Below are 14,053 nucleotides of genomic sequence, written 5' to 3'. Positions count from 1 at the left end.
CATCCCTACACTTCTCGTGAGATTGGATACCCGGAAGTGTTTGCACGTATCATGTGATTTGCTCTTGTTGGCACTGTGCTTGAGTAGCTATAACTATATTTTTCACGTTACGGTTTTGAAGAACCTTGGGTTTTTATCTTAAGGGGACTCTACAAGATGCAGAACGTGATAAATACAGTAAAAGGGACAGCTCTCGGAGTGGCTGAGTTTCTAACTCCAGTGTTGAAGGTAAACTTCCATTAACGTTACACGAGCTAGCTTGTTGTTAGGTGGTGGCTACTATGACATATCATGCACAAATGATCAACGCTAAAAACTATCCTACAGTAACATGCGTTATTTTTATTGTTGTTAGTGTTGTCAATAGCACATACTTGGATACCCCTAGTGCAGGGTTTTCACCTAACGTTACTATGATAAGGTTTAGGAGCAGCACCCAAAGCGTTTTGGGCCATACCACTTAAACCTAGCTGAGCATCACAACTAACTAAATTGACTCTCCCCATACTAATGGTTCTGGTTCTTCCCCAGTGGAATTGTGTATGTATGTAAGTTTTGTCTTAAAGCGTTTTGGGGTGCTGTTTATTCATAAACTGCTCCAGTTTTCCCAACTTTTTGTACACAGATATATAAGTAGTAATAATGGTTCAAAATTATGTGAAATTGCATATGCTTTTCATTGAAAACCTTAACATTTTTGGGGTGATGACCTCCAACCCCCCTGCCAAATACATGCACCAAAGCCCTTCTAAAACTAAGGGATGCCCTAAAGGAATATCGACCCTTTGTAAAAAGTTCTGGTTCTGTTTTTACAGGAATCAAAATTCAAAGAGACTGGAGTCATTACACCAGAAGAGGTAAGAACATTCAAATTAGGATTATGTGTTGTATTACCTTACTTTATGTAAAGAGGTATTCAAAACTCATACAGCCCATCTGTAAAAATATGCTTCATAAATCCTCTCTTTTTGTATTTCAGTTTGTAGCAGCTGGAGATCACATGGTTCACCATTGCCCCACATGGAAATGGTGAGTGTCGGCTTTGAGGTGATGTACCATGATTTCCTCATGGGAAGAGACCCCTCTGAAATATGATTATTTGCTCCTGCACGTATGATTGATATTTGGTAGAGTGAGTTCAATGATTAATTTTCATATAGACAGAGCCCAGCAGTTTTTTTTTAACCTATTTGACCACAACGGTGGTGTTTGCTCTTATATTGGACTAGAGCTGAGTAGTATGGATAAGAAAGGCTATTACCGTTAAATTGCTGATATAATTACATTAAACATCCGTTTTCAAAAAATATCTGCATATGTGTAGACAGGGCTTTAGTGAAGGGTAAAATAAGGACAAATATGTTTTTATATCTGTGGTTCCATCTCACGTCAGGGCCACTGGAGAAGAAGTCAAGGTGAAGCCATATTTGCCCCCGGATAAACAGTTTCTCCTGACACGGAATGGTAAGAGATACATTTCATTAATTTCATCTTTTAGTTTTGTCATTGTTCTCCATCGAATTTGAACTCTACTCCACTATGCAAATCATTTTGTCACATGAACAGTATGCATTTGTTACATTTAAAACCCTCCAGTTCCTCCATACATTAAATAAAATTCTTTAGCGAAGCAAATCTGCAATATCTATGCATTTTACTTAATTAATATGCCGTGGTTTCACTGGCTGTATGTCTTTAAATTAAAGGGAAAGCATCTTTTAAATCACTGTTACAATCAAAAAGAACTGTAAATTAATTTTTACGGGGACGAAATTGCATGACACATTATAAAATGTAAATATGGAAAAGTGCATCACTTTAAAGGCTCCTGGATTTAATTTTAAACAATTTCTAATTAACACTGAACATTTAAATTATTATTTCAGTGGCACAGTTCAACCTCAATAAATGCAGAAAGTGTTGTTGTGTTTGTCTCCTATAGCCCTTTTCACACTGCATTCTTTTAGCTCAGGGTTAACTCATGTCCATGGCTAGACAATTCACTCTGTATTCTACTAGCTCTGGGTTTAGTGTCATGTAACGTTAGCATTCTAGAATGTGCCTACAGTACATTCCTTTAGCCCCATTTCAACTTTTAGACTCAGGCTACCCCTTTAACACTAAGAGCTCAATCAGGGTTGACCCATGTGTGTTTGAAAAGGTTACCTTAATTGATCAACTCGGCTTCACAACCCAGGACGATGTTCACTTCTAAAGTTGACATGGAGGTTGATAAAAAGCTGCCTGTGAAAACCAGCGTTAGAACAGTGGGAAAAAGTAGGTTTTGCACACTTTGCAATTGTGAGAAAAATGTACTTTGCAGAAATGGACGTGTCCTATTTCATGTAATTCAGATTGTTGTAACAAACGCGTGGATATAAGGTTTTTAAATATGCACTGTGTAATATATGAGTTATAGGCAAAAATACCTTTAATGTCATAGGGCCACCTAGTGGTCCACATGTGTAATTTTTGGTATGTCAGGTGTATGAAACATTCTACATGTACCCTGAAGTGAATCCAAACATCGTTACAATAGGCCACTTTAACGAACTCTACACCATTGTAAACATTTTCAGAGGATCATGCCAAGCAAGATTTATAGTAGTGCTGTCAAACAATTAAAATATTTAATTGCAATTAATCGCATAAATATCATAGTTTTCTATGTTCACTTTTTCTATTGTATGATATGTGTTTTTACTTTTAGTTTCTGATGTTAAGCACTTTGGATACCTGCTGGCTGCTGTAAAGTGTTATACAATTTCATTGACTGATTGATTGATTGATTAAACTTGCGATTATGCACAAATTTGTATCTATTTTAAATGTCCTTTGATTTCTTTTAGCCACATTATTTTTTTCTCATTTTAATGCTCAACATAGAAGATGGAAAAGTGGATTGGCTTGATTTGTGCAAATGTTTTTTTATTAATAACAACATTGGCATATAGGCTACTGTAGTGCTTAATTGCACAAGTAACATTCTGACTTTGAGCAAATAATCTTTCACACAGTGTAACACTGTAAATAAAAGGGTGAAAAAAAGAAATGACATCAACGGTGTGCTTGGCCATCAAGTAGTATTTCAGACAGGAAGTGCTGCGATGATAGCTCAGTTCAAAATGAGAAAATACACCGATCACTTTGGCAACTTTTAAAAAGTAAATCTTCCATTTAGAATCTTATTGGCGTCCACTTTTTTGTCTTGTGCCCGTCATCCACTCAAAATTTAACATTACTACTCATTGGCCGGCTTGCAAGCCCCAACAGGTTTGTGTGCGGCGTGCCTGTTGTTTTGTTTCCGGTCTAGCTAGAGCTGATGTGGTGTTGTAGTTTTTCTATTGTTACTAGTTGTTGCAAAAGCATGTGAAAAAAAACTACAAAGTTTGCTAGTCCAGAAGAACGTTAATCTTGCGCCAAAACAATTGTCACCATTAAAATGGGTTTGCGTTAGCGCATTTAACGGACAGCACTAATTTATAAGTTTTGCGTTGATAGCAATTCATTTGGCTGGGAAATGCAAAAGATTTTTTTTTTTTTTTTTATGTTTTACGGCAAAAGGCTTTTTTTTTTGCTATTGCGCCACGGAAGTATGTCCGAGATCCTTATAGGGTTTTGGACCAGTCCTTAAAATGGCACCGCCCCAGCATGCTTTTACTAAAAGAAAAAGAAAATGAAATTTGAGTAAAATAGGGCTCCCAGCCCCCTCAGGCTTGAACCCTTGAAAAGCTTTATTTCTCTCTCTCTATACTGTACAATGACAGGTATTCAAGTAGCTAAAAAACAGTAGTTCTGCTTGTGTAGAGCGGGACTGGAGTATGTGATGTAAGCAGTTCACTAAATATGACGTGTAAAGCCCTGCCAATTTCTAGAACTTAAGGTAATTGTTATGCATTGCTCCTGGCTTGTGACCCAGGTAATTTCTGAATTGTCATGGCCAAGGATATACCCGTGTTGATGGAGGATATAACACTGTTCAGATAACCAGGGCCCAAACCTGGCCATTAGTGTGAAATGGAGGTATTAGTTTTCTAGGGGATATACCCATCAATTAGGCTAAATCTGGTCCAGTAGTTTTCTGTTCAGCTCATAATTCCCTGTTTTGCAAATGCTACTGGTTGCAGCTTGTCTTAAGCATCCCAGAAATTGAATGTGGCAGCCTCCAAAGACATTTGTTTAGGAAAACTATTATTGATAACACATTTTACTTTTTAATATCATAACACCATTACTGGCTAAATTAGGTCACCATTGAGAGCTGTACCTTTTTTAACCTTCTCTTGTGTCTCACTCTTTTTTTGTGGTCTTGCAGTCCCCTGTTACAAGCGTTGTAAACAAATGGAGTATTCAGATGAGCTGGAAGCCATCATAGAGGAGGATGACGGAGATGGGGGCTGGGTGGACACTTACCACAACTCAGGTTGGACACCATCTTTCATCATCCATACATTGCATTTATCCAGAGCATGGCTGCATCTAGTTCAGTTTTCAGTTGGACCAATATGCAGGTGGGGTGGCAGCAAATTTGATAAATTATAATTTGTATTTGCTGTGGATTGTTTGCTCTTGATACTTACTGATTAATCATATCTTTTCTGGACGTTGTTCTGACGGCAGCTCTTAGTACTTCCATGGGGAAGCGTAATTCAGAGGTCAGATTCAACGTATATTCAACACAGAACCATTAATCAGGCATTAGTGAGAGCGAGGAAGGCAGGTGCCAATGAGAGATGTCAGTGACTGAGTGGTGAAGCAAGAGAAGATTGCCACCTCCGGTGAGCTGTGTCGGCCTTAGAGTAGCGGCTGTGTGAGGGGAAAAGGGAGAGGAAAAAGAGATAGCAAAGACGATATAAAGTGAGTTAACAGTGAACAATAAAACAACAGGATTCTTAAGACACGGTGGCCTTGATCTGTTAATATTGTCTGCAAATTGAGGGGTGTTACAAGGTGGAGACTGCAGTGCACACAGATACTAGAAGGTCACGCACACAGCACACCTTTTTGTTTACTGAAATAACACAGTTTTTACGGTTACATCAAGATTAGATAAATCATGCAGTCCCAATTCAGGTAACAGCTGTGGTACATGGGTGAGCTAAAAAGAGGTCAACGGGCTGAGAAGAAATAAACCTTGTTCAACCCATACATGTAGACTATAAATAAAGATGGACCACGCAAATCGTAAAAGGGAAGCCAAAATATCCCTGATATGGGCGCTGCTATGTTGTAATTTTGGAGGCAGTCAAGACCCAGTATCAAAGTCCCGCTCATACACTCACCCATCCAATTCGAGGTCAATCACCGCTGTCAATCATGAAGTTTCACCTTGTTTTTATAGCATTAAGTAACTAATAAAACCAAACCTATCAGGAAAAAGAACACTTGAACATCAGTGTGATAAGAACTACTGAAAATGACAGCCACCATCTTTGGGAAAAATGTATTTGACACGTACTTAGATTTTTTAGTTTGGTGCATGTCCCATGGAAGGGGCAGGATTTATGACCTATAGTGCAGTCCACCACCAGGGGGCGATCAAGGTGTTTTGGCTTCACTTAGTGAACACTACAGTCTGTGCATCAACCCCTCATTCTACCCAGCAGAGACCTACAGAGTACCACATATACACTAATCGATTGAGTTATCACACTATAACTCACAGAATATTATAGATATCTGCTTCAAGCTATCTATAAGATACTATTAACTAAAACCACTACCATTACATTATGTAGTGGTTGTAGTTAATAGTTACACAGTGTGCTTGAAGCAGGTGTTACTTAGAATTGAATACCAGTTTCTTAAAACCAGATTCTGAAACCACTTGTATGTTAATTCCTTATCAATTCGTGTTATTTTGAAACAATTCCTGACTCTCTTGTGTTTCACCAGGTGTGTTAGGAGTTGCAGATGCTGTACAAGAAATTTCACTGGACAATATTAAGGTATGCTTCTTAAATGTTTCGAGCGAGAGAGAGAGAGAGACATATGTCGGCACACAGAAAGACAAGAAAAACAGTGCTTTTTTATTAGTCATTGCATGATTCTAATGTATGACATATATATATATATATATATATAGATATATATATATATATATATATATACACACACACACACACACACACACACACACACACACACACACACACACACACACACACACACACACACACTAGATGGCCATAAGTCACTGGATACACCTATGAATCATAAAGTTCAGGTGTTTCATTGCACTGATGCATCAAATCCAGCACATACCATCTCAATAGACAAACATTAAGAATTTAGAATGGTTTTTAAAGAGCTCAGAAAAATCTAAATGTGCCACTGTTATAGGATGCCACCTCCGACAAGTCAGTTTGTGAATTTTCCGCCCAAATAGATCTGTGTCAGTCAACTGTAAGTGCAACAACTGCCTAGCCAGAAAGTGGTAGACAACGCAAACAGAGCAGGGTCAATGCTTGTATAGCAAACACACTCACAAAGTGTTCCCAGAACAGTGGTGTCTTCTTTTGCCGCAAAGGGGGGTCAAACTCCAAATTAATGCTCATGATTTTGGAATAAGATGATCAACAAGCTTATATAGTTGTGAGGGTCAGGTGTCCACTGACTTTGGCCATATAACTGTTGTAAAAGCATGTTTTTTACACTAGCCTCTAGTGGTATGTACAGTAAATGTAGATAATATCAGGTTTATGTGTCCAGATTTTCAGGTGTTTGCCTTTGAAACACCAGCCCCCACATTGCAGTGGAATGTTTGGGTCGCTCAAGGCAAATAAATTACACTATGAGATTAGTCCCCAATTGCTGGTTGTTGCACCACATCTTTTTTTGAGTGGAGAATAATGGCCTCAGACAGACTCAGAGATGCTGCTCTTAAAACAGACTGGTTTTGTCGAGCTTCATACTTGACCTAGGAACACATACTGTATACTGTGATAACATTTCTGAAGCTTCCAGCTGTATGGTTGTCTTCAGCAGCAGCTGACCGTTATTAAATGTTATCTATTAGATTACAAGACCTTTTAAAATTGTGACTATGTTCTTTCTATTGTTGAAGTCTGTAGTTGCAAATGGGTCCTTTAATATCATTTCTCTAGGACAAAAATATGAATGCTACATCGGCAGCATGTTGTGGTGATGATGATATTGATAATGAAGATGATGAAGATGGAGAAGCAGCAGATATGGAAGGTACTCCCATCCAACCAGTAATGAAGTAGTTATTTTGTTTCCTTCAGACACCCTGTTCTTTAATTAATAAATAATTATTGTTTTCCGTAATGCTGTCTTCAGAGTACGAGGAAAGCGGCCTGTTGGAAACAGATGAGGTAGACATCTCGAAGGGCTGCAGCATATCATTTGTTGTATGATCTAATACCAATTACCGTCATTCCAAGTACCACCTTACACTTCTTTCCTCTGTCTAGGCGACCTTGGATACCAGTAAAATGGTTGAAACCAAAGCCAAAGCAGAGCCTGGTAGTGAAGATGCCATCCTTCAGACTAGAACATATGACCTGTACATCACATATGATAAATACTACCAGACCCCTCGACTCTGGCTGTTTGGATATGATGAAGTATGTACCTGGGCCAGATGGGACTTTATACCCCCGTTTATTAAAAAAAGCATGGAGGTGTTAATCTGTTTTATAGCAGAAGGGAGCCCTTTGATATACATAAAGCACATTCTGAAAATCTCAGATTTTACCCAATTAACTATACTTTGTAGCAGTTAAGGGACATTTATTTTAGGACATACTGTATATAGAGTTTTGATAGTCAAGGAAACCAATGATGTGAAGTTGATATTCTTTTGCTAAGCTGCAGTAATTCAAGGTGTAATGCTCCTTGATCATGTTCACAAATTCAGTTTAGAAGGGACCCCTTTAAATTTTATTTAAATAAATCAGACATTCCACATTTAATAGGTTCCGAACTCACGTAGACACATAACTAATAAACTATCTGTTCAATTTCCAGGATAGGCAACCGCTGACGGTAGAACAGATGTATGAGGACATCAGCCAGGACCATGTGAAGAAGACAGTCACCATTGAGAACCACCCCCACCTTCCCCCACCTGCCATGTGCTCTGTCCACCCCTGCAGGTAAAAAAGACCAATGGGGAAAAAACATTTCTTTAGATGCTCACATGCAGGTAGAGTTTGAGAGCAGTTTCGGTCATTGTTTTGAGTTTGATATAGATCTTAAGTATTTATTTTATTTTATTTTCCCATAGTTCCATACATATATACAGTATATATAATTATCTAATTATAATAATAAACCACACAATGATACAAACTTAATGCCTATAAATAGTAACATTAAAATATTGGCCAGCTGTACTCAATTTGAACTAGGTGCTGATATCGCCAAAATCTTCAATCCCAATATTCTGTAGGTCATTTCATATCTTGATAACAATATGTATCACGATAAAGCATGTTTTCTGTTATTTCAAATAATAAATATTTATAAGCCACATGGCAAAGCCTATTTTTGTATACTGCTGTGTGACTTAAATACTTGTTGATAAATGAAAAGGTCTGATTATTTTCTCATTTTGAACTTTTGTGCAAAATTAACATAATATGCAAGGATCAGAATGTAATTCTTTGTCCTAATGACATAAATATTGCCATCACACAGTTAGGCCACTGGCTATTTGACATTGCGAGAGGACACACTGTCGAAAAATTATACAATAAACAATGTATATAATTTCGACGATATACTATATATTGGGATATTGACCAGTAGGGGTGTTGGATTAAATTGGACAATAAGGAGTTAGCTTTAGCCTACCCCCACTCTTTCCCTGTCTTTGTTTACTCAACCCAGCTTCTGCTGAGTGTGGGTGATAGCCCCTAAGTGTATCGTAGTACTAATTTTTACTCTGTCTGAGAAAAATGAGATGTGACCACAGAGTGCAGATGGCTTCTATAAAAAAAAAAAGTGCATATAGGTTGCTTTGCCTGGCCATAAATTCTCACAGCACGTTACTTTAAGCATGCTCATTTTAAGTTTGAATGCACAGTTGCAGATCAAATATAACTTTTTTACCAAGTCATTGACCAGACCTATTTCCACAGTGGAGTAAGGTCTGGCTACATGACACCTACATTTTGGCATAGGAGGAAGGAAATCACTCTGGGTTGCTTGTATTTCTTTAAACCAATCACAATCATTTTGCGCTAAGCCAAACCCACAACAAAAGTGGTTCTGCAAAATAATCTCGTAAAGCAACTGCTTTAAACTTATTAATTAAGTAATAAATAAGTTAACTGTTTACACAATACAGTAACCCAAGCTATTTAAATTGGCTGCATTCAACGTAATTTCTCCTTACCCAAACGTCCCAGTTAGATAGTAAATGCTGTATAAACATATTTTTTGTAAATATGTAAAATCTTTCCCTAAAAGAACCAAGATTGCACCACTCAAACTTTATTCAAAACTTGACATTTTTCAAAGTGCAGCTTTCCCGATGCAAAGGGATTTTTAGAACGGCAATTCACAGAGTGGAAGGTGAGGGACATTTGGCAACAGATGAAGAAGATATGCCTTTATTTATCCCGCAAGGGAAAATTCACAATTTTCACTTTGCTTGTCATAATTATTATACACATTTCACACCTGAAAATACACACCCGCACAGGACCTGTAAATGGAGAGATGTTGGGCAATTATCCATTATTATATTTTACATAAATACATATGATTACATGTTTTTTTTTATAGTGATGTCTTAATGGATTTGATTAGAAGTGTTTGATAGTGTTGAATGCTTAAAAATTTCATTTTAGACTTTTTCACAGACACTTTGGTGAGAACCTGTGACTGATCCACCCTTTATTTTCAGACATGCTGAAGTGATGAAAAAGATCATTGAGACTGTGGCAGAAGGGGGTGGAGAGCTGGGAGTGCATATGTATCCTTTCATGGTAATACTGTTTGTATGTCTGCTTCTTTACTTATGCAACAATAGTTGACTGTTGTGGAAACTTACAAGGATATGTACTAATGTTATGTTGCCTTTTTCAGGCATTAAACAGCCAAATTGTGTTTGTCTATTTTCTAATGGACCACTGACCTCATGCACTACAAGAAAGTGTATGTTTTTTACAGCAGTGCAGCACTGTTTATAACACAGAGTTATAGCTTCTATAGCCAGTTTAAAGAGTGAATGAGATAGAAATGCAAGAAAGATGCTTTGGAAAGTTATTCTAGCAAAGTTCTCAGTTCAGTACCACAACAGAGGACTAAAGAGCAGCAGCGACAGCCTGTTAGTTCTCTCAAAAAAAATGTACATTTTTGTTTCCTTCAAGTTCTCCTGCCTGTTTTTCTTGACTGTTAACGGCTGACAGCAGCTCCTGTATAGTGGGACATGATAATTATTTACAGAAACAATCTAATCAAATGAGGTTTAAAACCATTACCAAAACTCTTCCCACTGGAATAATTTGTTCTATCACAGATTTTTTTTTCTGTTAAGTTGACATCAGGCTATTTAAGTAATGCTTCCTCACATGTAGCCTTCCTCTTGCACAATAACTGTATGCTTGCAGCTCCAACAGTGCTTTTTCTTCACATAATACTCGGACTGGACCGTATTTGAAGCCGAGTGGTTACTTTACTGCAATGGCTTGTGTTCTATTCCAGCCTTAAGTACTTTTTTGCATGACATACCCTCTTGCTCCAGCCATTCCCACTCTGCCTTTACACTGTCAATTAAGGGAGAAAATGCTACACAATAAAATATTTACATCCGTTGTCTCACAAAATACCCAGCAATTTAGGGTGAGCCCATCTCATGGTAATTTACAAGGTTACAGGGTTTATTTGGTTGCACAATGAAATGTAAGTTATATCCCCGCTATGCCACACACACACACACAGATAGAACCACAAAAATAATAAAAACAATAGAAACCTTGATTTGTGAGGAAAACATTCTTTTAGGGAGAAACCTTGGACACACCCAGGCTCTTGGTGGGCGGCTGCCTGACGGTATTAGTTGAAGGTACAATTAACAAAGGCAATTATATTCACAATAAAGATCACGGAGCTATAACTAGAAATAATAGTTGTAATAGTTAATAATGGTGTAGCAGGGCGCAGAGCAGGACCACAGCGACAGCTGTAACAATGATTTAGGTGCCACCCTAATCCAAGGAAAGTTGCGCGGCGAGATAACAAAAGGACTCTACGTGGAAAGAGCTCCCCAGAGCTAAGTTAGTAACAAGCATTTTTGGGACATGAATGCACACAGATGTCTCTGCATGTAACTCATCCTAAGCATTAGGAGCAGTGGACAGCCACGTACAGCGTCTGGGGAGCAGCCTGGGTTTCAGAGAGTCAATCTTGTGGTTGAAGGCTGACCCACTCTCCCACTGAGTCAAAGCCACCCCAGCAGTAGGTTGTTCTCTGAGCACCACCCTGCAAGATTGTTAATTTCCTTGTGATGTGAAGTGAAAATCAGCTGATCATGATGGTAGTGTCATCCACAATCTTCTCAACAGAGTTCTCTTTATGTCAGGATACGTGTGAATGGGTGCCTTTAAAGCATAAAGTGCTTTGAATGGTTGCTAAGACTAGATGCAGTCCATTTAGTAAATATTGGTGAGATTGTTGAGGTCATTTTTGCTTGCTTGTATTGGGCCTTGTGTCTGTCCCAACACTTTGAACACTGGAAGATATCACAGCAACTAAGCACATCATATTTGGTTTGGATAATCATAGTGAGGTAGTTGGTGACTAGACTAGACCTTTTCTTTGTGTCACCATCAATTAAACCTGTTCACTGCTACATGAAAAATATGATGAAACAAATGATATAACAATATACATTTTTCAGTCAGAGATTTTGCCATACTATACACATGTTTTATATTTACTTTGTGGGCCCATGTCATTTCATCTAGTGCTACATTTTTGTGGTATGGGCCTGATAACTGTATGTTTGTGGGATTATTGCAGCTGCAAGGGGCAATACATGTGTATTTGAAACCTTTTTAACTGTACATGTCTTTTATCTAAACTGTCTATCTTCATGCTCTTCTGCCACACAGTTTTTGTTGCAGCTGTCAATTACAATATATTGGTGCTTTAGACTAATTCTAATCCTAACCATATCTTTGCTACTAACTTGGATTCTACTCATCCTTTTACTGTTCATTTTAATACAAAGGTATCTTTAGGTCTGCCAATATTCCTTGAGCACCAACATAATGCCACACCTACTGTGTAACTGTATTGTAATTTCTCTCAATCCTCTGTGTTTTCCTTAACTGAGACTTTCAGGTATCTTCTGATTTTCCTCAAGTTTGTCCAGGCCGTCATTCCAACAATAGAATATGACTACACGAGACACTTCACCATGTAGTTTCAGAAATCATCATCTCTTAATGCAACATTGGAAAGATCAGCTCTTCTGCCTCTGTGATCAGATCTGGTCTGATTACAACCAGTTTGTTGAGTGTTTGTATTACTCTGAGGGACTTTGCAAGGGCACAGGACATTGAGGAATGTTGAAGGTATGTGGCTAAACTGTTGTAACATTTTGTGAAACAGACTTGTTTTTCATGAAACCCAGAGTCAGATAAAAAGACCAATGTTGGTTTTATCTGTGTGTATTCAGTACAGTTACATGTGTTCTAACTGTTGCTAGCCTAGCTATGGCATGAAACATGCAACTTTCATCAAAGAAAAGTCATTTTCATGTATTGTTGGTTAATTTCACCTGTTGCAAAATAGAAATGTAAAAAAACAGGCTTTGATATATTGGAACTAGTTTGCTATCTAACAAGTTGTTGAACTATGTTTTTTTTAAACTTGTGAGAAAGCTGGCTAGAACTTTCTTTTTACTTCCAGTCTTTGTGTTAAGCTAGGCCAACCACATCCTGGACACCTCTGTACTGGATACACAAAAATGAAACGGATGTCCTTATTATCTGACTCTGGGCTGCAGACAAGGCTTCGTACCAAAGTTGGACAGTACATCTGATGTTTCTCCACAGGTTTAATGTTGTGACCACAATGTGGTGAGCTCATAAATTCCTTGTTAAGCTTTTGATGCTGTTATTAAAATTCACCCCATTCCACACTGCTTTGCTCCTTGAAATGTACAAGTCTATTTGAAAAAAATAAATGAACCCTGGTCATGCAAAGGGTCAGCTTTTTGAGTTAGATAAAATTAGATGAGTTAAAGAAGAACAAGCTGGTTTAGCAGATTTTTTTTCTGAAAACAGCTGCCTGCCATTGCTGGAAACAAGATTGATGACAACAATGAAACTTAACAACAGTATAGTTGTGGGCCATAAAACCAAAACAATGAGCATGCCCTGTGGCTCTACACTGCCTTTTGTTATGTTTATGTACAGTACATCATTTTCCTGTACAACTACAAATAATATTCAGAAGAAAATATTTCAAATCTGTGGATTTGGACAACTATGGGTAGGAAATTTGTTTTCTTGCTATCATCACTGTCTAAAATGTATCTGTACCTAATGGCAGCATTGATAGAAGTTTCTTGACTATTAACAAAACTGTTCCCATGCCTTACTACAGTTGTTATTATTGCTTCCATTCTGATGCACTTAGTAGAAGGCATGGCTGAACCTCATTATTGCAAATCAGCTCTGTATGCCAGTTTGTCTTAATACTTCATTCTCTGAATGTATTGATGGTCGGGCCTTTTTCTTTAACCCATGGTTCTTGTGGTTGGCTCATATGGTTTTTGTGCTTTACTTCAACTGGACAATTTTCCCTCTGTAGCTTGTCAAGAACTTGAGACGGATTGTCTTGTTTCTACAAGCATGGTGTATCACTACCTTCTGTGTCTAAGAGCCGTGTGAAGGTTGGCTTTATCTATTGTGTGGCATTTTCACAAAACAAATGAATTTTTTTATTGTCACAAGCGTCTTTGTGTACTTCAATAAAATATTCAATGAATTTCTGGTCTTTTTTGTTAATAAGATTTTGAATTATGAACTATTTTGGCTTTATACAGTAAGATGTGTTTGGCAGTAATTAC

General features: G+C 37.8%; 1 protein-coding gene across 2 annotated transcripts; it reads left to right on the top strand.

Annotated features, from left to right (window-relative positions):
* Window positions 1-13,971, top strand: atg3 (autophagy related 3). Of its 2 annotated transcripts, none has more exons than XM_034864224.1 (12): window positions 1-228; window positions 816-857; window positions 980-1,029; window positions 1,394-1,464; window positions 4,316-4,423; window positions 5,893-5,948; window positions 7,107-7,200; window positions 7,303-7,337; window positions 7,437-7,589; window positions 7,993-8,120; window positions 9,878-9,946; window positions 12,319-13,971. In XM_034864224.1, the coding sequence occupies exons 1-12, from the start codon at window positions 157-159 to the stop codon at window positions 12,398-12,400; spliced, it is 960 nt and encodes a 319-aa protein (XP_034720115.1). In that variant the 5' UTR covers window positions 1-156; the 3' UTR covers window positions 12,401-13,971. The 2 variants fall into 2 exon arrangements, with proteins under 2 accessions (XP_034720115.1, XP_034720116.1); XM_034864225.1 differs by having other exon boundaries at window positions 5,896-5,948; window positions 12,319-13,799.
* Window positions 13,972-14,053: the final 82 nt, after the last annotated feature.

This window comes from Etheostoma cragini, chromosome 24, assembly GCF_013103735.1.
Source record: "Etheostoma cragini isolate CJK2018 chromosome 24, CSU_Ecrag_1.0, whole genome shotgun sequence".
Classification (NCBI taxonomy): Eukaryota; Metazoa; Chordata; class Actinopteri; order Perciformes; family Percidae; genus Etheostoma; species Etheostoma cragini.
Note: the sequence above shows the minus strand (reverse complement) of the source record. Positions and strands in the feature narration are given on the sequence as shown.

What these genes read in the sequence shown, in the direction of transcription:
- atg3 (XM_034864224.1), top strand. Translation starts at nt 157, where the DNA reads ATGCAGAACGTGATAAATACAGTAAAAGGGACAGCTCTCGGAGTGGCT. An exon ending in GAGTCATTACACCAGAAGAG is followed by an intron (nt 858 to 979) that starts GTAAGAACATTC and finishes TTTGTATTTCAG; the next exon opens with TTTGTAGCAGCTGGAGATCA. An exon ending in TTTCACTGGACAATATTAAG is followed by an intron (nt 5,949 to 7,106) that starts GTATGCTTCTTA and finishes TCATTTCTCTAG; the next exon opens with GACAAAAATATGAATGCTAC.